The following is a 23,625-nucleotide window of genomic DNA, read 5'->3' on the forward strand; positions in this document are numbered from 1 at the left end:
TTCCAATGTATACATAATAATACTTACAAACACTGTGTATAGAAGTATTCCTCGTAGAAAGGTTCTATATAAAACCGTTGTATGCTTCCGTCCACATGTAAATAATAATAACAGTAAATAAGGAGGAGAATGCCCACAATATAAGAAAAAAAATGGAAGAGATCAGCACAACCCAATCTAAACAAGGTTTTACTATTACTCAATTCACTTGAAAATTTTTAGTCTATCAATTAATTTTTCAATTCATTAGATTTGCTTTAAGACGTACGTGTGCCTGTCCATAGGCTACTTTGTTTGATTTTCTTTCTTACAGTTCGATTTCGCTCCAATGTAAAGTTGTGGTAGGTGCAGCTAGCTGCATCGGATCAAGAATCACCGCGTCAGACATGCTCCGAATCGCCTTGTGCGAGTACCCGTCTTCCTCCTCTCCATAGAAGATGCTCGCCACCTTGCTCGTCTGCCAGAACACCTCCCTGCACGTCCGAGGAACCACGTGCCCATCTCTGAACACCAGCCTCTGCAGCTCCATCCTGGCCGCCGCGATGACCCTCCTCACGTCCTCCTTGGCCGCCACCATGGACGCCGGAGATACTCCGCCGCCGGTGGTGGCGTCACGTCGAAGAGCCTGCAGCAGGACGGCGTTGGGCTTCCCTGCCTCCATGTCCCTCCCGTAGGTCGCCACGTCGTTGAGAAGGCGGCCGACGACGCTGGCGAGGCGCAGCAGCCGCACATACTCACCGCTCTGGACGACCTCCTCCGGCAGCTCGTGGCCCAGAAGGTACAACGACAATGGGACAATGGGGCCCAGCCCGAAGGAGTACTCACCCACAGACAGGTACTCCTCCATTGTCGCCGGCATGTGCTTGCTTGCCACCCACTCTGCCTCGGCCATCATCGCCCTGGCCTCTACCGCCCACTGCATGCACAGATATTTTTTTTTAGCTTCTTCTCTTTTCGTTTTTCTTATATTTATAAGGCAAAATTTTAATTTTTGTTTAAAATATGAAATTGATTTTACGAATATTTTTAACAAAGTTTATTTTTCAGCCTTGGCTTTCAGATCACTAAGAATACATATGTAAATTTTTTATTACTAAAAATACGAGTCAATTTGATTTCGATTGATTTTATGTACTACACCCTGTAATAGGGATAAAATTGGAATAGAAGTACGTAATGTTATAAGAAATTTGTCAGCCATAACATGATAGCTAGATAAAAGGATAAAGCTACCGTAGAAAAGTTCAAGTTTTATATTTTAAATATCTATGAAAACTTGCAGTTAGATTTCACTTTTATTACCCTGCTACGGTCAATATGTTATAGAAAGTTATATTGATTCCAAAATTAGGGCCTCTTCGCTTCAAAGGATTTTCAAAGGAAATTTGGAGGAACTGAACTATTTCCTTTCAAATTCCTGTAAAATTCATGTGTTCCAAAAGGGCCTTAAAGTATACTCTCTCTATTTTTTATTTTACACCGTTGATTTTTCTATTTATATTTAATTGTTGTCTTATTATTTTTTTCATTTGCAAACATGAAAAGTAATTAATAGGGTGGGTTTAACGTTTTTTAGCAATAAATCAAATCATACCAAAATACTAAAAAATTATATAAAATTTTTAAATAAAATGAATGATCAAATGTAAATCCAAAATTCAAGGACGTCATAAAAAAGGAAAAAGTACGAATTACCCCCTGAAGTATCGTAGTCGGCCGAATTACCTCTAAACCCGAAAACCAGACACCGTTCACCCTGAACTTTCAACACCGGCAAAATTACCCCTCTCGACACAATCCAAATCGGTTGTCCTACGAAGTACACGTGGCAATCTAGTCAGCATTTTCTTTTTTAATAGTGGGGCCCACCTATCAGAGCCTGTCACTCTCTCTCTTCCTTTCTTGCAGCTGGAGGACAGGCAGGGGCGAGGGATGTGGACGGCGGCAGTGCAGCGACAGTGCAGTGGCGACTAGCGGAGGCGGTGGTGCGGCGCGCGGAAGATGGCGAAGATGGCGGTGGCAACAGGCCAAGGAGGTCTCACAGCGGCGCGGTGCATGGAAGACGACGAAGACGGCGGCGGCGACAGGCCGACGAGGTCTCACGGCGGCGGCGATGCATGGAGCGACGCTGACAGCCCGCGACAGTAGTCAGGGCCGCGGGTGTCGACGGTGGCGTCGACGAGGTGGCGGAAACGACGCTTAGACGGGCGGTGACGGCGGCGAGAGCATGTGAAGGCGCGGCGACGATGGTGGGTTCTCATCCCCGCGCGACACCGGCCATCTGCATGCCGCCCCAGCGCGGCGCCGCCCCCGTCGGCCTGCCCCAGCGCGGCGCTGGCCATCCGCATGTCGCCCGCACGCGGCGCCGCCCCCGTGTCGTCCACACACCGTCCCCGCGCTCGTCAGCCCGCCACCCCCACGCGGCGCCAGCCATCTGCACGCCCTCACTCTCCTGCCCGCCGCCCACACGGCCTCCGCGCTCGCTCGCCTTCCGCCGTGCTCGCCGACCGCTGGCGCCCTCGCCCTTTTTCTCTGAAAGAGAGGGAGAGGGAGAGTGAGAGAGAAGGAGGGAGAGGATTATGACATGTGGGCCCACCATTAAAAAAGAAAATGCTGACTGGATTGCCATGTGTATGCCACGTAGCACAAAACCGCTTTGGATTGTGTCGAGGGGGGTAATTTGTCCGGTGTTAAAAGTTCAGGGTGAACGATGTCTGGTTTTTGGGTTTAGGGGGGTAATTCGGTCGACCATGATACTTTAGGAGTAATTCGTCCTTTTTCCAATAAAATACGTAGAGGGAGTACTTATCAATCAGTGAGACTTAATTACTTGCTCGGCCATGTGAACCACGACACTGCGTTTCTGCAGCAGCGCGGCCTTCGCATAAGCACGGTTGCTGGTGTGGTAAACAGCATTGAACACAATTTCCACGTTCTGTGACAGGAAGCCAACCTCACCGTGCTTCTCCCATCTGCATCGACCACAAAGACGTAAAACACAGCAAAAATTGATACGAATCATCCATCAAAGAAACAAAAATACTCCAACAGCACATCACTCGAAAGCTACGAGAAGAAAAAGAAAGAAAATGAGAGACGATCGAGCGTTTATATATTACTTCTCGAAGAGGGCGACCAGGTTCCTCATCTCCTCCATGGATCCTCCGCCGTCGAACAGGTCGTCCATGACGGTCGACAGTATGACGTTCTGGGCCCATGCAACACGGGCGTCCGACAGTTCTTCTCGGAACAACGGCGTTACGGCACACAAGAGCGACTGCAGCGGCTGTACTCTTGCGAATTTCAGCTCATCCAGTCCGTATTCTGCCATCCAGCTGCAATAATAGGCATATATGTATATGAGTAATTTTACGGTTCTTGAGTAGGTACGGAGAGATACATTTATCAAAATTTTAGTTTGATACCTTAGATACCGGAAGATAATACCACTTTATATCTTCTCTCAAGACTGTAAAATTACTCTATATCTATTTATGTTGTCAGATTAACGTTGGTCTCAAATGTCACAGCTGCTAGGCATGAATATGGGTGGGTGTCAGACAAATGGATTAGGGATGGGTACGGCTCGGTCTGCAGATAATTTGTGACTAACTGTAGTTGAACTAAATGAATTATAACTCATAATTCACATTATTTATTTAAACTAGAGATGGCCATAGCCAATAGCTGGTTTATGTTTGAGCTGATCAGCGTCCATCCTTGGAAAGATGGGCTTTTTACTATTAAAACGTATCTTTAGATATCAAAAAATTTAATGCAAAATTCTCGTACCTCAAGATACAACGTAGCTTGAGGTATTAAATTTTTACAATAAAAAACCTTAAGATATTTTTTCAAAGATATTGAAAAACTATGGAAAAAACTCTTAAAAAGTATCTTGAGATATCAAAAATTTTAATGCAAAATTCTCGTACCTTAAGATACACCGTAACTCAAGATATTAATTTTTTACACTAAAAAACCTTGAGGTATTTTTTTAAGAATATTGAAAAAACTCTGGAAATATAGAAAGATATACAAACCTCTTGAGAAACAGAAGTTCCTGTTGGTAAACAGACTGGGCAGAATGCAATTTGTCAACAGCCAAGGCAAGAATTTCTTCCTTTGCGCGGGAGCCACTGATCAAATTTATGATATGTTCAGAGTTCAGGATAATGCTAATAAAACATGAAGCAGCATCCCAGATATGACGATGTTAATTTACCAGTATCCTGATTTCAGAAGATGGAAGCTGTTTGTCTTGAATCGTTCTATGTTCCCTCTGTGCTCTAGGGGTTCCACGTTTGCGTAGATGGGGAATTTAAGGGCATACTCAACCTTAAAAAAGGACAAGCATGGTGTTTACAGAAAATAATGATTCCTTTTTTCTGACATTTTAAAATGTGACAGTACTTAATTACCTCTGGTGTTAATGATTTTGACATCTTTCTGGAGGAGAGTTGCTGCTTCAAAACTTTAGCTGACCAGGAACCAATATTTTGTAGGATCAAGTCATTTTCGGAGAAGCAAACTTGTGAACTTCTGTACAGCTCCATCAAAGGCTTAATGTCATTGAGATATGCATGAATTGAATCATCATAGCAGGATTGTTCAGCAAATTGAGCCATTCCATCTGATCAACAGTTCCGAGGTGGTTGATTAAAATTTTGAAAAAAGAAGTAAAACTTTTACTCCTGAACCCAAGCAAACATAAATGATGTTCAAACTTGTGTGCAAGCACCTGAGGTGATGTCATAACCATTCATACGAAGGAAACGGAATGCCACTGCACACGTCGTCATATCCGACATGATTTCTTCCTCGTTTTGCATCCAGCACCTTCAAGCATACCATAATCATGAACATGTAGGAATAGGTATACAGAGATACAGCAGATTATTAGCTTGGAATAGTAAAATCCTGAGGAATTGCAACCTGAAAATACCTGTAAGTCATGTCCAATATGTCTTGTATCTCATAGACAAAATCCGAAGAGATCCCCATCTTCTCGAGAGTGTTCACCATGCAAAGCTGGGAGTATAAATTGTCTGGATATATCTCTGGCACTGCAAAAAACACACATCTCCAATTTGAAATCTCATATATATATATATATATATATATATACATTCTTGACAATTTGTTTGGACGAAATGTAAAACATGACGCACCTGAGCCACCGAATTTGCTAGTGAGTGAACCCAAATAGTCGAGTGCCCTGTCGTTGCAGCTGTAGATTGCTGCAGCAGCCGTTGTGGAAGGCGAGTTGAACAATGAGCCGTTCTTCCTCTGATATGGCATTACAAGGTCCCAATCCTGTCTTCTCCCAAGCCCTTCTGATACATATGCCATGAAGGCTTTTCTTGCTGCACCTGTGCCACCGCCATCCCTTGGTTGCAAATTTAGTTGATGAAGCCCGAAAATGTCACATGATAAAAGTGTCATTACAGCCATTTACCCTCTAGAAGTAAGCATTACTAGACAGAGTTAAGCCTGGGTTGTAATCTAATCCAAATCCACTTAAATCCATTTTTTTGCTAATTAGTCTACCAAACCAACCCGCACCAATTATTTTTTATTGGGATCCAATCCAAACCAATCCAACTTTGATTTTAGCCCAACCCGCACCAACCCATTTGGTTAAAATGGATTCAACCCACTCTTGCAAAATAGATGCACCATTTGATATGTATAAACTCGGATCTAAAATTTTAAAACTCGCGTTCACACTATAAAAGTTTATCAAATTTGACTAAAATTTAGTGAGATGATCTGTTATGTATAAAAGTAACTTTGTGTAAATTTTGGTCGATTTCTATATGTGGGGCCCACATATGTCTATTATCCAATTAAAGGATCTATTTATCCTCCACGGGTTAAATCCATTTAGAACCTAAAATAAACTAATCAAATCTAGTCCATACCAATCCATTTGTTTCTATAACCCAATCCAATCCAGACCATTCGAAGTTACAATCCATTTACACCCAACCAAACACAATCCAAATTAAAACCAATCCATTTAACCCATTTCTATCCAACCCATTAGCAGGCCTAGACAGAGTAAGATCACCAGTACAGAACCCTCCATTGGTACGGCCCGTTACAGATAACTCAACTGTAACAACTCACAATATAGCATGTTTTACATATACCCGCTAGGAATGACATGTTATGGATATATGGTTATCTGTAACGGGTGGTAGTTGTGGACCGTGACAGGTAATCTATAACAAGATAACGCCACTACCCGATACACATGAGAACACATAGGTAACAGATGTCATATGATGAATCATTACAGATAACTGACCTTATCTATAATGGGTCTTAATTATGGTTCTTTATGAATAAGAGTTATCCGTAATAGTCGATAGTTATGACCTATTATAAATGAGAACATATCGGTAACAGGTATCATAGGTTGGATAACTTAACGCGTCATAATTATGGCCTATTACGAAAAGTAGCTATCCAAAAAGAGGTCAGTAGTTACGAGCCATTGCGGATGAGAAAATATCCATAAAAAATATTTTTGTTTTTAAAATTATTCTGGAGAGAGATATGCCCAATAGGAAAGTTCAAGATTTCTAAAGATCTAATACTTTGTAATTAACTCTATTTTTATTTGAGATTGTTTATGTGCTCAAATATGTGTTACAAAATATTAGATCTATTTTCAATACTAATTTTTGAATTTATCAAACCATGTCGAATAAAAATGTGCTATATTGAGAAAGCGTAGATGTCTACAACTTCATAATAAAAAAGAAATTTGACATTGTTTACATATCTAGATTTGAATTTCTTATTGATTGGATTTATTTGAAATACTTGATATTTTTCAAACTTTTCAAACGACCTTAGATGAACACATGCTCTATATCAAAGTTGTAAATATTGAGTTTATCTACAACATATAATTGACTATATTTTTATTTGAATTTATTGCCCAAATATACATTATAGTTATTTAAATAAATTTTGAAAATGAATATTTAAAATTTTTAAAAGACCTTGGATGAAGACGGTACCTATATGAAAGTTGTAGATCTCATCGAGAACTCCAACCTCATAGCTGAGAACTTTTTAATTGAATATCATATAGAAATTCAAATATGCACAAAATTAATACTCAACAGAATAAAATGAAAGAAGCAATAAAAAATGTTTCATAGGTGAGATGGTTAGAATTTTGTGTGTGTGTATGGAGGTTGAGGTCATGAGTTCAAATCCTTATCGTATATATATATGATGAATAGATGGTGCTAAACTTGTTAGACATTTAAAATTAGAACTTTTTTTTTGTGTATTTCTAGTGTATTTCCATAACGGTTCGTAATTATAGCCCGTTACATATATCATTTCTGTAATAATTTGTAATTATATTCTTACAGATATATTATTTTCGTAACGGATCGTAATCATGATCCATCATAGATATGTGACTTCCGTAATGGTTCGTAATCGTGATCTGTTGCTGGTATGATATTTTTGTAACGATTTGTAATCACAACCCGTTACAAATATATCATTTCCGTAACGGTTTGCAAACATGACCAATTATAGATATGTTATTTCTATAACAGGGATTTACCCGTTACCGATGACTTTTATATCAGTATATCATTTCCGTAACTGTTCGTAATCATAACCCGTTACAAATATGCTATTTTCGTAATGAGGATTTACATGTTAACGATCTTTCATACCAGTAATCGTTCATCCATAACACGGCCAATATCGATAAGGGTTTTGACCAGTGAAAAATAAGGTGTCCTGTACCAGTGGATCAACCACGTTTGCAGCAAGTATTTTCCAAGCTGGTCTGCTAACTTGCAGAACTAAATAGTGCCAATCTATCGTATGCTTTTTTATACTAGCTCCACTCGGAAATGCATGATATCCTGGTATATGTACGCGCATTCTGAAATCTTGCATGGAAAATAGATGCCAAAATTTTATGTTTTAGAATAATATTATTTATCATCCTTAAAAATATCTTGAGGTAAAAAAAATTGTAGTATAAAATTATGGTCCTTAACTTCCGAAATCTTACGTTGAAAAATATGGTAACTTGATGTAATTTTTAAAGATGGTTAAAAAATCTCTTTTAAAATATAATAAGAACTCATCATATCCTCATGTTTGTTATGGTTTTTATAAATAAATTGTTTCACCAAGTAATCATAAAACATGTGTATTACAGACTCTCCATCCCAATAACATTCCATAGAAACGAATGGAGGTGGTAACTAAATACTCCCTCCGTTTTATAATGTAAGATGTTTGACTTTTTTCTTGTGAAATTTCGACCATTTGTCTTATTAAAAAAATTATGAAAATATCATTTATTTTTCTTATGACTTACTTTATTATCAAAAGAACTTTAAGCAACACTTTTCATTTTTTTATATTGGTACTAAATTTGTGAATAAGACGAATAATCAAACGTTGCAGCTAAAAAATCAAACATCTTACGTTATGAAATGGAGGAGTATAAAATAAATGTAATACCAGTGATACAAAACAATTTTTACCGGCGGCTAAAACATGTTTATGCTGGTGGCCAGTCGACAGTCCATCCGCAACTTAAGGTCAATGAAAACGATGTTTGCTGGCTGTATTCGATCACCAGTGAAAATTCGATTTTTGCTAGCGGGTGACATAATGCCGTCACCAACGAATATCGATACGCACATTTTGACTCTTCAGGAACGAAAATAAAATAAAAAATATTTTGAATTTTAGAAATTATCTACAACACACCTGTGCGTCCTAATCGTTAATCTAGGCAATTTTTGTGTTAAAATCACAAATGTGATTTTTAGGATTCACAACCAAGACCCATCTGTCCAAAAACCCATCACGTTACCATCTCAGTATGAACCATTTGTCATCTATATTTACAATGATATTGTTTTAATTCCATTGTTTGAAAAGAAAAAAAACTTATTTGCCTCTCTAAATGATTTTCAATAAAAAATTCAACTACAAAGTTGTTAATTCATGGACCATATATCTAAGAATTTGGAAAAAATAGATCTTAAATCTTATAATGAATATTTGCTACTTAAATTGTGTCAACTATAAAGTTGTAGATCTCATTGAGATCTTTAAATGTGGTAGATGTTTTCTTCATCTAGTTTTTTTTATAAAATAGTTAAATACAAATACATATTATTCTAATTTGATTTTCAATGGCGATTGTTTTAAGCGTCCGTTGGTGAAAATCTATTTTCATGCTTATGTTGTCCATCAGTATAGATATACGGGATTTTCACTCGCGCTGTATATATAGTTTGTTGAAAAAAGTAAAAACAGATGTCATGAAAAATCATTTTTTAGTATATAGTACAAACTGTATAAAGAAATTATTTTCACAAGCTATTTTTTTCATTATCCCATTTTAAGAAATATTTGGGATTTTCCATAAAATAAGAAAAATGCTATTTCAGTTACTTCGTTATTTATCTTTAATCTAATGGTGGAATCAAGCTGACGCTAAATAAATTCACAACCAGATCATAGTACTGCCACAGGAAATAACATAAAAAGGTAGCTTTACCAATTAAAATGTTTGAATGCAGTCTATTTTTTTTTAAGATATGTTGGGCGAGGTCATATTTTACATGAGAATTATAGCCCTCGGGAAGGTCTGTAACTTTATTGCTGAACATTTTTTTTAATTTAAGATTAGCAAAGGGCCAAATGTTTGTTATAAATTCGTGCATGTATTTTAAAAACATTTTTTTGAATTTTTTAAATGACCTGATATCGATGAAGTCATGCAAAGTGAGATCTATAACTTCGCAGTAGATGGCATATATTTATTTTAATTTTTTTTGAGTATTAAATAGATATTAAATGTTTCGGAGAGGTACAACAAGAATAGCATCCCTCCTCTAGCCAATAATGGTTTGAATCGAATTTTGACTTGAGACGCGTGGCCCCGTATAAATTCGTTCTAAAACTATAAGTTCATTTTCACAGGCAGTTCCTATGAAAATAGATCTTCCGATGGAGTTTTCAAAATTACCTGTACAAAATACCACTGATTTCAACAGGTTTTACGACGGCCTCATTGTTTCGCTTATATTAAGCACAAGTTGAACAGATCGTTAATAATTAAAAAATAATTTGCTGGTAAAAATTTTATACATGTGTTATCATCTAAACGAAAGCTAAAAAAATAAATGACAACCCCCAAAATCAACTCTAAATTTAAGGCTTAAAATTCAAATTTTGACTTATATATAAACATAATCATAGGTGAGAAGACATGGGCAAAGGATGGTTTGCTAATAGCATACTGATCACTTGTAAACACATTTTTCCTACCACCAATGAGATGTATGTCCTCGGACGGTTTACATGAACTAACCTTTTCAGTTCAATCTCCCTGAGGTAAAAAATATCATCGATGTCCCTTTCAATAACAGGGAATTCTAGACCCATCTCAGTAGCAAGGTTAAGCAAACCAGAAAAGGTGATATTAAACCCCACAGGAGAGACAGTTTGCCCATCCATGGCAACCGAGAAATTTCTTCCAATGAAATTCAGTCCTGTCACAGCAATTTTCCATATGTTTAAAAATCCCTCTTCTAGCCTCAAGCTAAAACAGCAAGAGATAGACAAGAGTAACTAGTTAGAACAGGAACAACATAAATGTGTGCTATATACTTACGTCCTTGATTTGTTTCACAATGTCAGATTATTTTACTATTGATTTATATGGTTGTTAATAAATCTAGACATATATATAGACAATATATCTTAACTAAAAGATATATATAGTCATAACTAAAACATCTTATATTATGAAACGGAGGAGGAGGTACCACTTTGTTTACCTCGCCGGATCTGATCCGGGCCAGTGTTCCATCTCTTAAGGGCAACAACACAGGCCAGCGTGGAGAGGAGAAGTTCTTTGGTGGCTGCACCGGTAGGGGATTGGCCCCAAGCCCCGTCGAGCTGTTGGTTGTCAAGGATCCACTGGACACACTGAGGGTAGCACGGAGCCTGGGGAGAGCCCCTGAGTGGCACCATGGCCACCCATGCCGTGTCGTATGAAGACGCCGATGGCTCGGCTCCCTGCAGCTGCTTTCTCACTGTAGCCTTCAGTTTGTCTCCGTGCTGTGTATATTTCACCAAAATGAATGCATTCAGCCTTGGATTGAGATATGCATGTGTGTGTATACGAGCACCTTCACCGTGCTCTCCGCGAGTATTTCCTTTACTTTTTTTTCTTATTATTTGACGTGATTGACTTTTGAGTCGACGCTTGATCGTTTTTCTTTGTTAAAAAATTATACAATTAGTAACTATTTCGTTGTAATTTAATTTATTGCTAAATACAATTTAAGCATATGTTACAGTTTGATATATTTGCACAATAGTTTAAAATAGGACATACGGTCAAACGTGAATTTAAAAGTTAATAATGTCAAATAAAAAAGACAGGAGAAAGTACTATTTTACGGCCGGTATTATTGTCCTTAACCAGGCATACGGTCAAACGTGAATTCTTGTCTTTAACTATTAACTTTTGAGTTCTATCGTCAATGCAAAAAATGGCACGATCTACTGAACTAGAAAAAAAAATAAATGACCGAGATTAGCTCTACATCCACTAGACATTGTTGTATATAAAACAAGTCATATATCCAGTGTAGTACCATGCCTTGCAGGATCCCTGAATTTGGCACAACCGATGCTGCTGCTGGCCGGGAATGGAGAGGAAAACAAGTAAACGTGAGATATGTCGCCGGGTAAGTAATCTTGGCTGTATAGCAGAGAGGAACCTGGAAGAGAACAAACATATACACAAGCACATACCTCTGGTGACCAGTGGAGGAGGCACACCGCTGGGTCTTCTTGGGTAATTCATCCCATGGGGTGAAGCTCCTGCAGGGAACTGTCCGGCAAGGCAGGAGGAGGAACTCAGCAACATCGTTCCCGGTCCGGGCAACAACTCAGGGTGAAAATAGCTCATGACAGGCTTCGAGGAGAAACTGTTTCGAAATTGGTGAATGGTATAATGTATGCCTAGAAATAATTTCAGTAATCATAAAAATATATATCAAAATATTTGGCAATATAGACCAAATAGGCATCGACCGCTGCACAAAATTCATGTCGAAACTTGACCGTAGTTGACAATAAAACATAGAAAGCTAGCTTGTGATGGAGAGATGTTAGAAGACTGAGATCTTTTACCTTCAAATTAATGGTATCTTTGTTACTTACATGTGAGTCGAGGGGTTTGACATATTCACGTGTTAGTGACAAATACACGTGACTTTAAAAAGTAGAGAATGCTGATCCCTGACTGCTATTGGCCAAGCCACACTATTCATACTTCATTATTACATATGTTCATTATGGCTAAATAGAAGGAGAGGTTTCATGATTAATAGAAATTTAGTCCTGTGTTTGCCACTAGGTCTATAAATACTTATCTATGATGTGTTAAGTCTATAAATACTATATCTATGATGTGGTGCAACCTTTTGTCGCTCCCAGCCCATTGTATTTATTTATTCGTTGTCCAGTCATTAGAACACTTAGGGTGAGTTAAAATATTTAAAGAGTTCCGAGGGACGAATTAACATGTATGCTTATTCAACCCCGACATGGCCCATAAAAGGCTAGCGGTCAAGCCATGCGTGGGCTTTATTTTTTGTGAATTATCGAGCGGCTTTTTGAAAAACCGACCCTAAGGGGTTTGGCTGGGGTTTGGATAGGCCTAAAACCTAGTATTAGCGTTCACTGCGACATAATAGGTTATTTGTGAAGGGTCATCTGTACTAATGATTGAAGTAAAAATAAGGTTTGATATAAATTTACATGTCATCGTGTTTGAATGTTTATAGCACATAAGTTCGTATGTATATTTTGCAAGGAACCAGCTTTTAGAATTATGGGTATTTTTAAAATAAAAAGTTACAAATTTTCAACATAATCCATGAAAGGAACCAGCTTTCACCTTAATGGATTTACGCAATGGCTTAGACTTCTTGCGTGGATGCGGATAAAAACAAGAGTCGAATACATGATTACATCGTTTCGCTTCTTCTCGTGGTTAGTAATAAAATTTAAATTTTCAAACTTAAATTCAGAATCAGTTTAGGGTTTTTCACTGAATACATATATAGAAGTTTTATTCATAAATTAGTTTTTATTTGTAAATACAACATTTGGTTTTTTTCATGAAAAGGTCAATGAATCACCCTCTAACTATTTAGTGGTCTTCAATGATATTTTATTTGTACTAATTATATCTCTAATGCCCAAAGAAAAACAAAACATAATTTTGTTGTTGATCAATCCTAAACATACCAACAAATTCCAATTATCCTTTTTTTTGACAATTAAATTCCAATTCTCCTAACTACGGACACCAGATTGGAGTCTATTTTAAAAGAACGAATGTAAGACCAAGCTCAACATCGCTCATCCACTCCTTTCTTCTCATCCTTATGAACTGATCATCATTGCTTTTGTATGTGGTGTGGTGTCGTTGCGACGAAGGATCGTAATAAGATTATAGTACACTACCTCTGTCCCTAAATGTTCAACGCCGTTGATTTTTTTATGCACGTTTAACCATTCGTCTTTCTTTCTTTCTCTTTATTTTCTTCCTCGGCCTAGGAGGCGGCACAGGGAGGACGGTGGCGGTGGCTCCCCGCGCGCGCGCGGAGGGTGGCGGCGAATCCCCACGCGTGCAGGAGTGGCTACGAGGGCGGCGGTGGCGGCAACGGCGACCGCGGATAGCGGCGGCGTCGTCCGATTTTGGCCAGTCGCAGCGGCGGCCCGGGAGGAGAGGCGGGGACGACGTTGTTCGGGGGGATAGGCTGCGTGGTCTAGGGAGGGTATGCAGCGGCGGCATCCGGTGGAGGGGAGGCGGCGGTGGCGTCCTAGAAGGGGTGGTGAATCTATGTGGGCCCATGGGTGGGGCCACGTTAGGCAAGTGTGTTCTAGGTGACCAAATTTAGTCAGTTGCTGGGGTAGTTTGGCCATCTGGTTGGTCATTCTGTTAGAGTATCATTTTTTGTTAGAATGGCCAAATTTTGGCTTGAAGAGTGGAATGAGGATGCTCTTAGAGATGGTCTTGGGAGTTTAGAACCGGCAGTGTTTAGGTGTTTTGTGGTAGATCGAGTCATGCAATACATTTTAAGGACGATATATATATATATATATATATATATATATATATATATATATCATATTGACAATGTCAAATCCCAACGTGACAAGTTGGTCTAAAGATTGATAGTAGCTAATGAACGTTCCGTTCCAGGTAACACTTTTCTCCATACGAGCAACGTCTATCCACTTAGAATTGTACACTTTTTTTTATCCAACTATCTCTCCAAAAAACGGTATGACATATGTGCCGCGACGACCGCGATTAATTTAAACTCTCCATACAAACAAATTCTCGTATCAAACACACCCTTAAGAGACAGACAGGGAAACTAGGGTTGGACATACCAGATGGCAGGCAGGCAGGAGAAGCAGGAAAACTCGTCGGAATTAAGAAAGTTGTGTGGATGAGCTAGCGAGGAAGGGGAAGTTTACATGTGGATCAAATTAACCAACCTATCTATTCACAGCCACAAGTTCTCATGCTGCTTCTCGTACCGTTTGGTTATATATACACACAGATGCACAAACATTCGCGGTGCTCTTTTTGGCAATTGATGGAAACCGCATGCATGCTTCCAAACCGGCGCGTGTGTGTGGATCCGTGTTCTGCATGTGTGAGTGTGACGACCAAGAGGTTGCGTGCCCAGCTCTTGTGCCTACACAAAAGAAAATGTATAGCCACCGTTTGCTTTTTCAGCTTTGGATTGTATTTTAATTAAGTCCTCGTATAATATAGGTACTGTATGTGAGAGTGGATTAAGCTTGGTCATCATAACGTAACCTGCTTGGAATAATTTGACTGCATTATTTAAACAATCTACACATGTGACTAAATTAAGTCTTTTTTGAGGACAGACTTAAGCTTGGATAGATCCGAACAGTAAACATAATACTCCCTCCATTCCTAAATATTTGACGTCTTATTCAATTTTTTTAAAAAAATATGTAAAGCTATATATATATGTGCATAAAAGTATATTTAACAATAAATAAAATGATATAAAAATAATTAACAATTATGTAATTTTTTCCGTAAGACAAATAGTTAAACGTGTATAAAAAGATCAACGGCGTCGAACATTTATAGACGGAGAGAGTACAAGGCAGCACAGTAACTTATAAGGCTTATTGTTCCACTAAAATTAAACATAAGCGAAATGGTTTTTTAATGATTCAAAAATAAATTTTAGATAAACTTTTATACACGTGTTCTTAGCAGCATAAAGACAAAGAGTGAAAAAAGTAAACTATGGTAAAATAAACTGTAATTTAAATTTTAAATTTTGTCTTATAAGCAAAAGTATAGGTGAAAAAATAGATGACAATAAATAAGGGTCACGTAATTTGAATATCTTGTGGTAACCCTACCCACCACGGTGACCTATTTTTTCTTTGAAGCCCCTTCGGGATGTATATTTCATATAAGAAAGAGAAAAAACTCTAGGAGGGTAACATTAGACCCTAGGAGGGTTACAGGAAAAAGAAAAAAGCCACTCACACAACCAACCCTACTGTCGACCACCAACTAAGAGCAATAAGGCGGAGCACAACGCGAGTCACCGATACTGACATTGCCGTAAGGCGGTACCAAGGATCTGAAAACACCGAACCTATGACATTGTTGCCAAGCTGTCGCCTTGCGACACCACAGCTCCGACTCCACGGCGCGTGCATCCTCTTTACCAAAGGTTCCTCCAAAACAAACAAAGCTAACATTGATTTCCTACAAGGCGCTTCAGCCCAAGTTATCAAGCACCAACCCTATACCTAGAAAGGACCAACACCCCTAGCAATAGACCGAAAAGCATTATCGTTGCCTGGCTTCAACGAACCACCCAACAGCGAAGCAGCTCCGACTCCACCGAGCAGAACATCGAAGGCAGTTGATCGCCCACCAGGAGCAGGACAAGGCTAAGGACAACAAGGGCCTTGCCTCCTAGGCTTGAGAGATGACGCAAGCGATTTCTGGCCGCCAACGTACACAAGCAGGATTCTTCAAAGCGTTGCCCCCACGGAGGACACGATGAGAACACTGCCACCGCTTGCCCAAAAGACAGAGCAAGGTTTTCACCTAGAGAAAGGTGGGGGAACGGAAAAATATCAAGACGACACCTCAAAGGAGGGAATGGTGCCCAAGGCATTGTCATCGTCCGGTTGGCCGAGGCCTACTAAAGCTTTCACCGACGCAAACCGCCTAGCCCCACACAACCGACCTATGCATCCATGGTCCATCATCAAAACCCAAGACAACCCTCCCCGAACAAGCCTTCAACATCATCACCTACCAACCTACAAGTCATCAACTACAGATGCCCTGTTGACAAGGGAAGCCTAGGCCATCGCACCGCCTCACCGGAGTTGCCTCTACCTTCCCTCGTGTGTCGCCATGCCAACACCACCACTGTCAACGCTGCCTAAATCCCCGTGCGTGCACCGGCTTCAGATTCGGTGGTGGACGGCTGGGGACCGGTGTAAGAGCCGGGGGGTAGTGTCGAGCCGCCGATGGAGCGGGGGCACGAAGGCCTCGCTTGCGGAGGAAGGGCCGGGGAGCATCCAGTGGCCGTGATGCGGAGGCCGCAAGGTAGTGATTCTGTGCTGCCTCCACCGCCATTAGCTACCTCTCCCTCCTCCTCCTTCCCAGTTGCCGCCGCTGCTTGCCGGCCCGATACCACCACGTGTCACACCCGGAGTTTTAACCCAAGCCTAAATTCATAAAAGAAATTTGTAAATAATAATTGGCTTAATCAACTTAGGAAAAATCCCTCTAAAAGAAATTAATTTAATTAAATCGAGGTTCGCAAATCGATTAACTGGATTTAAACTCAAATTGAATAAGTATAAAATTTGGCCAAACAAATTGATTTAAAACTCGGCAAAAGTGGCGCTTTCCTTTTTTCCCCTCATTTTTCTTTCGTTTTTCCTTCCTTCCTAAAATTGGGCCGAAGTCCAATTTTCCTCCTCACTCTTTTTCTTCTTCCTTTTTCTTTTTCCCTCTTCCTTCCCGGGCCGGCCCAGCCGAGCCAGCCCACCTCCCCCTCCAGGCCGGCCCAGCCGAGTCGGCCTCTCCCGCGCGCGCGCCCTCCTCCCTCCTTCCTGGGCCGCCACCTCGGCCCAGCGCGCCGCGCCACGTCTGCGCCCGCGCCCGCGAAGTCCGCCGCCACCTCCCTCCTCCCTTCCACCGCTGATAGGCGGGCCCCACCTATCAGCGACCGAGCCCGAGCGCCGGCCGAGTCCGCCTCCGCCCCGACTCCCCCGGACGGCGCGCCGCCGCCGCAACGGCCGCCGCCGAGTCCGCCGTGTCGCCGACTCGGTCTCCAACTACCTCGCCACCCTAACCGCACTACCCGCCCCTATAAAGCTCCTTCGTCCGCGCGCCGTCGCCGCCCTTTTCCCGTCCGCCCGAACCACCGCCGCGCCCTCCTCCTCTGTCGCCACAGTCGATCTCACCGGCCGCGCCTCGCCACCCACGCCGTTGGCCGTCACCCCGTGTCCCGCTGTCTCGCCGACTTGCCATCGCCGGTGAGCCGATGCCGCTCTCCCTCTCCCTCCTCGTCCTTCCCCTTCGGTCACCGTCGTCGGCCCACGCGCCGCTGCCGCGCGTGCCGTAGGTCGCCTCCTCCGCGCCGGCCGGGCGCCGTCTCCACCGCCACGCGGTCGCCATGCCGTCGCCGCCGGCCCCCGTCGCTGCCTCTCGTCATCGCCCTGTCGCACGCCGCAGGGCGTCGCGCCGTCGCTGTCGCCGTCGCCGTGTTGCTGCGCCGTGCGCCACCGCTGTCGCCGCCGGCCGAGCATCTCCCCTCCCCGCTCCCCTGCTCTCTCACTCTGGCCGACGGGTCCCACCCGTCGGCAACACCTCCTCTTCCCTCCCTCTCTCCCGACCGGCAGGGCCCACTCATCAGCCACCGGCCACCCTCTCTCTCCTCTCTTCCCCGCGGGGCCCACTCGTCAGCCGCTGCCCTCCCCATTGCTCTCTCTCCTCCTCGGGACCCACCTGTCATCCACCCGTCTCCCCTCTCTCCCACCGACAGGTGGCCCCCACCCGTCAGCGGCTCCTCTCTCCTCGCTGACGTAAGAAAGCCCCGTTAATTGCACAATAATTGATTTAGGACTTTTCTGTTTAGTTAAAAAACCCAGAAAACTTCTAAAATTCATAAGTAATTCATCTAGTCTCCGTTTAGGTCCATTCAAATTTCATTAAATTCATAAAATTGTCAAGAATCCATTAAAAATACTTTCTTTTACTGTTTCAGTAGAGTTTGTGCCTGTTTTATTTATTTTTGTGCTTTGTCGCTTAGATTCAGACCTCACCGAAGAGCCGGTTTACTTCGAGATCATCGCCGAAGTACCCCAGGGGCCAGAGCAAGGCAAGTGGCACTCATCTTTGATCATATTGAACCTATTATTGCAAATTCCCCGCTTTATTTATTCAAATATGTATTGTTTTAATTAAAGTATTTACTGTATTTATTTCTCGGGTAATCCTTATTATTATGCCGTGGATTATCCAGCTTTATTCATACTAGACCAGGGGTAAGTTGACTAGAGTTAGGCCTAGATTAATGCTTAGCCGTGCTTAGATCAAGTAGCTCATGGGATCATTTAATAATCATGTTTAGCTCGGAATAGCTGTAATAATGATTCATCACCCGGTCCGGGTTGATGGCAACTAAAATATTGATAATGGTGGGCTGTGGGTGCATGGTTTTGAGAGTCGCACCCATGACAATTAAGGACCGGTTCACGGGAAACCCTAGAAGTAATTAACTGCTAACCACATGCCGAAATGGGTAAGGCGGGATTTGAAGCATAGCTTCGAACTATTTGACGTACCAAGGCAAGAGTAGGCGTGATGGAGTATGGACGGGCAATCGTGGTGTAACGAAAGCCTGTGATGCTTCCGGATCTACCAAGGCACAAGAGGGGACTGCCCGACTTGGTATAAAGGAGGAGGTGAAACGTGAAGTGCGGTACGATTAAACAGGGAGGGTTATATGACGGGTCCTATCACGGTCTCCTTTCTGGTATGCCATGGTGGTATGTCGGTGCACGTTCAAGTGTAGTGGAGTCATGTCTTGTGGGTACAATAGTACACCTCTGATCAGAGTATAATCTATTCGAATAGCCGTGCCCACGGTTACGGGCGGACTCCCAGCTTCACTGTGATTAGTGAACCTTTAATGACCTGGGTAAACTGGTTTTCACTTGGGACTACTGCAACGTGGTGTAACGTTGAGTAGTGGTTGGGCTTGTTGCAACGTGGTGTAACGTTGGACAGTGTTGTGGTATTTTACAACTGTTATTTACTTATCCTTTAATGTATTTAATTACCTTTATTCGGTTTAATCTCTGTTTTTTTATTTTAAATGCTGCTTTATTGCACCTAACCCTAGCCTGTTCTTGATGATCCTTATACATCATTTATTACCCTCTTTTCCGTGCTATTTGTTGAGTACGGTGGTTTGTACTCAGTCTTGCCCCATTTCCCCCTGCAGAGTTAGAAGTTGAGTCCGATGGAGGTGACTCTCAGGAGTGAGCTGGTCTGTCGTCGAAGCTTTACCTGTGGACTGGAGCCGTACCCGCTGGAGCTAGTCTACCTTTCTTTCCGCTACATTTTCATTAGAATAAGTGTTATTTTCAGTTGTTTCAAAGAACGATGGTTATATAACCAACATTGTCTTCTTGTGTACCCTGGCTGGTCCTGGACAGGGATTTCAATACACAATTAAGTTCAAAAATTCGTGTGAAAAATTTCTGGGCGTGAGACCACGTGCCCTCTAGCACCTCGCCGCCGCTGTTGGCGCCATGCGCCTTCTGGCCCGCAAACGCCGCGAGTCGCTACCGCGTGCCGTCTGCCCTCACTATCTCCACTTCCTTCTCTGTTGCCGTCGGCACTGCGTAGCCCACTGCCACATCCGCGCGCCCTCTGGCTGCTGACGCATCGCCTCTGGCCCACTGACACCACGCGTCGCTGCCGCCGCTGCCTCTGGCCCGCTGATGCCGCACACCGCTGCTGCTGCCGCTGTCGCCGCATGCCCTCTGGCCCACCATCGCCGCCGCCGGCGGCCGCCAATCCCCCTTTGGCTGCCACCGGACCCCATGCAACACAGCCTGGGCAAGGTAGAGCCCCACTACCGTTGTCATGGCAGTCGGCTGGCTGTGCCGGCCGCCGCTCGGGCGGCGGCTAGGGTTTGTTTTCGCCGTGCCACCCTGGGTCACCTATTGCATGTGGAATATATCATATGTTTCATAAACAAATTGGGAAAAAAATGTCAGCCGGCTAAGATTCAACAAGAATTGTACATATTAAATCTATTGGCTTAGGGTTTTCATGAGGAGTAATTATGGTTCAGCGATTTTAACTATATAGAAACAGTATCAAAGTAAATAAACAGTTTGAAAAAAATGTCCATAGGTAAGGATAGAAATGAATAGTACTACGTAGAACTCAAATCAATTATTCAGCTTCTTAACGACATTGCCTAAGCTCATGCTCTTCTGTAGGTGTAGCGTAATTGTTGTTAGAGCCTTAAAGGGACGTAACTGAACACAAATGTAAAATAAGTACCTCCGTCCTAAATATTTGATATCATTGATTTTTTTATAAACGCTTAACTATTCATCATATTCAATTTTTTTTGTCAAATATATAAAGCTACAAGTATATGTAACAATAAATGAAATGATATACAAATAATTAATAATTATGTAAATTTTTTAAATAAGACAATAGTCAAACGTTTAAAAAACAGTCAATAGCATCAAATATTTAGGGAAGGAGGGAGTAGCATGGAAGTGATTTAACCCCTTCTTTTTTGGCGCCTAGAAACTTCAACACTTGCTCTCACGTAGTAAAAATACTCACTCCATTTTTAAATGTTTGACGCCATTGATTTTTTTATACATGTTTGACCATTCATCTTATTCAAAAAATTTATTTAATTATTAATTATGTTTATATCATTTCATGTATTGTTAAATATATTTTTATGCATATATATAGCTTTACACATTTGATAAATTTTTTTGAAAAAGACGAATAGTCAAATACGTATAAAAAGTCAATGGCATGATGAGGTAGTATAATCGTACATGGTGCACCATCTTTTACGTACTGGTTATCGGGTAAAACCGAAATATAAATACCTTCATATATCAATTCAGTGGTGCTTTTTTGGGATTATGAGGCTTGTTTGGAGCCAGTAAGGTTTTATGTATAGCAGCTACAGCAGATGCTGACCGTATCCATCTGATGTCATAATTTGTTTTAGCATGATATATATATATATATATATATATATATATATATATATATATATATATATATATATATATATATATATATATATACTTTTCTTTTTTCATCCGAGGACAAGAACATTTTATAGGTCTGGTTATGGACATACTCCATTAATTTCTTTTATTTGACACCGTTGACCGTTCATCAATGTTTAACCATTTATCTTATTCAAATTTTTTCGTACAAGTATATTAAAATTCCTATTGTAATAAATCAAATCATAACAAAAATAATTAATAATTATATAATTTTTTAAATAAGACAAATGATTGAATATAATTCTAAATTTCAACCACATCAAATAAAACATAGCGGACGGAGGATTAATTATGTACCCTGCGCCGGTGCTTGTTCATGAATGTTTCTACCCTAGGGAAGGATTATGCCAAAAAACAGGACATAATTACCAATCAAGTGCTCCGGATACTATTTAGGAGCTGGAGATGCTACCGTCCCAAAATAACTTCATTCTCTTTTTTTGAGACGAAAGCCTTAAAATCAATAATTAACAGGGCAATTATCCAGTGCAAGTAGCCCCTGAATAAGTGGTGGAACATCATGTTGTCACTCAACCATCATCTGATCAGGAGAAGCCAATTTTGCACACTTATGTGCAGGCCTATTATAAAAACGATGAACATAAATGCATCTAAACTCATCAAAACTCCTTTGTAGCTCCTTCGTCCTCCTAATGTAAGGCGCGATCACATAATGCTGATCTTTCTCCACGTGCCAAAGAGCTTCCATGAAATCGGTCTTGATAATTAAAAATTGAATGCCTCTACTCTTGGCCATCTCCATACCATACATGCAAGCAGTCGCCTCAACAACAAGAGGTTCTAGGCAATGAACCTGCCATTTTTCTCCTCCTCCAATACACTGACCATTATGATCCCGTAGAATCATCCCCATTGATCTAGTGTTCTTGGCAAGAGAAAACGATGCATCAATATTACATTTAATCCAACCCGGATAAATTTTCTCCCACTGTTTGATTACTACCGGCTGCTGTTTAGTTTCTTCAGAATGAATAATTCTCCAAGGATCAAAACAAGTATACTTGATCCAGGCTACTGCTTGATGGATCGGCAACACATTGCCGCCATGCCTGAACTAGTTCCTCGACATCCACAATGACCACATTCCGCACAAAATAATAGGAACATTTATACTCAGAGAAAAACAGGATCCATAACATCTCGAGCCTAACTCACCAGGTGAAGCCTTGGCAACTTGACCCGTGTGAGATGTTCAATTGACTTCCAAAACCTCTTCGCCAGCGTACACTCTGCCGCCACATGCAAACTTGATTCTTCATTCTCACTCATAACATACATATTAATATAAACTAAAAGATTAAAGTATTTTTTACTTTATCAAATCCCAATACAATTCTATCGTTATCTATTCCCATAACATTTATTGCTTTAAATTCCAAGTTCAATTCAGCAATAACTTAAAAATAAACTTATTTTGAGGTTGGCACAACTATGTGCCATGTCAACCACTGTTTAGGACACGCCATTGCTAGTCTGGCAGGCCATGCTGCAAACCAGAGCCCTGTGGGTGAGGGGGTGGGTGAGAATCGTTTTTGCAAGTAGGACAAAACATGGCCTGTCTGCTACAGTAGTTATGAGGAGGACAGATCATAGAATTTTTTTAAGAAATAACATTATTTTTATGAAAAATCACAAAATTAGATGTCATCTGCGAAAAATCACAAATTTAGGGTCTTGTCGAACTGCCGCAGTTCGATTGGCCCCCTATCGAACGGCCAGCAATCATCTGGGTTGGAGATAAGAGGGCTGCAACATTGACAGCCCCTGATCGACAGGTCCTGTGAAACTGCCGCTGTTCGATGGCTCTGGACAGAAGCCCGTCGAACAATGGTTGTTCGACAGGGTCATGGGGAGGGGCCTATCGTCCGGTGGTTGTTCGACAGGGCCGTGGAGAGGGGCCTATCATCCGGTGGTTATTCAACAGGCCGTGTAGCGCCAGGTGGTGGGCCTGTTGAATGGTGGGTGTTCGAGAGGACCCAATCGAACACCCACCATTCGACAGGACGCTAAATTTATGATTTTCCTAGAATGGCCTCTAATTTTGCAATTTTTTTATAAAAAATAATGTTATTTCTCAATCATTTCCCAAGATCACATATTCATCCCCTCTTCTGCACT

At 41.3% G+C, this 23,625-nt stretch overlaps 1 protein-coding gene across 1 annotated transcript; it reads right to left on the reverse strand.

Moving 5' to 3' along the window:
* Positions 1 to 307: 307 nt before the first annotated feature.
* Positions 308 to 11,953, reverse strand: LOC102711108 (stemar-13-ene synthase-like). The gene is made up of 13 exons (XM_015842175.1): positions 11,839 to 11,953; positions 11,679 to 11,719; positions 10,854 to 11,136; positions 10,385 to 10,565; positions 5,172 to 5,389; positions 4,946 to 5,066; positions 4,742 to 4,839; positions 4,422 to 4,633; positions 4,226 to 4,338; positions 4,044 to 4,139; positions 3,120 to 3,335; positions 2,831 to 2,972; positions 308 to 916 (listed from the first exon to the last, which is right to left on the reverse strand). The coding sequence occupies exons 1-13, from the start codon at positions 11,951 to 11,953 to the stop codon at positions 308 to 310; spliced, it is 2,445 nt and encodes an 814-aa protein (XP_015697661.1).
* Positions 11,954 to 23,625: the final 11,672 nt, after the last annotated feature.

Source organism: Oryza brachyantha, chromosome 11 (assembly GCF_000231095.2).
Source record: "Oryza brachyantha chromosome 11, ObraRS2, whole genome shotgun sequence".
Lineage (NCBI taxonomy): Eukaryota > Viridiplantae > Streptophyta > Magnoliopsida > Poales > Poaceae > Oryza > Oryza brachyantha.

What these genes read in the sequence shown, in the direction of transcription:
- LOC102711108 (XM_015842175.1), bottom strand. Translation starts at nt 11,953, where the DNA reads ATGTTGCTGAGTTCCTCCTCCTGCCTTGCCGGACAGTTCCCTGCAGGA. An exon ending in CCCGGATCAGATCCGGCGAG is followed by an intron (nt 10,566 to 10,853) that starts GTAAACAAAGTG and finishes TTGCTGTGACAG; the next exon opens with GACTGAATTTCATTGGAAGA. An exon ending in ATATTGGACATGACTTACAG is followed by an intron (nt 4,840 to 4,945) that starts GTATTTTCAGGT and finishes GTATGCTTGAAG; the next exon opens with GTGCTGGATGCAAAACGAGG.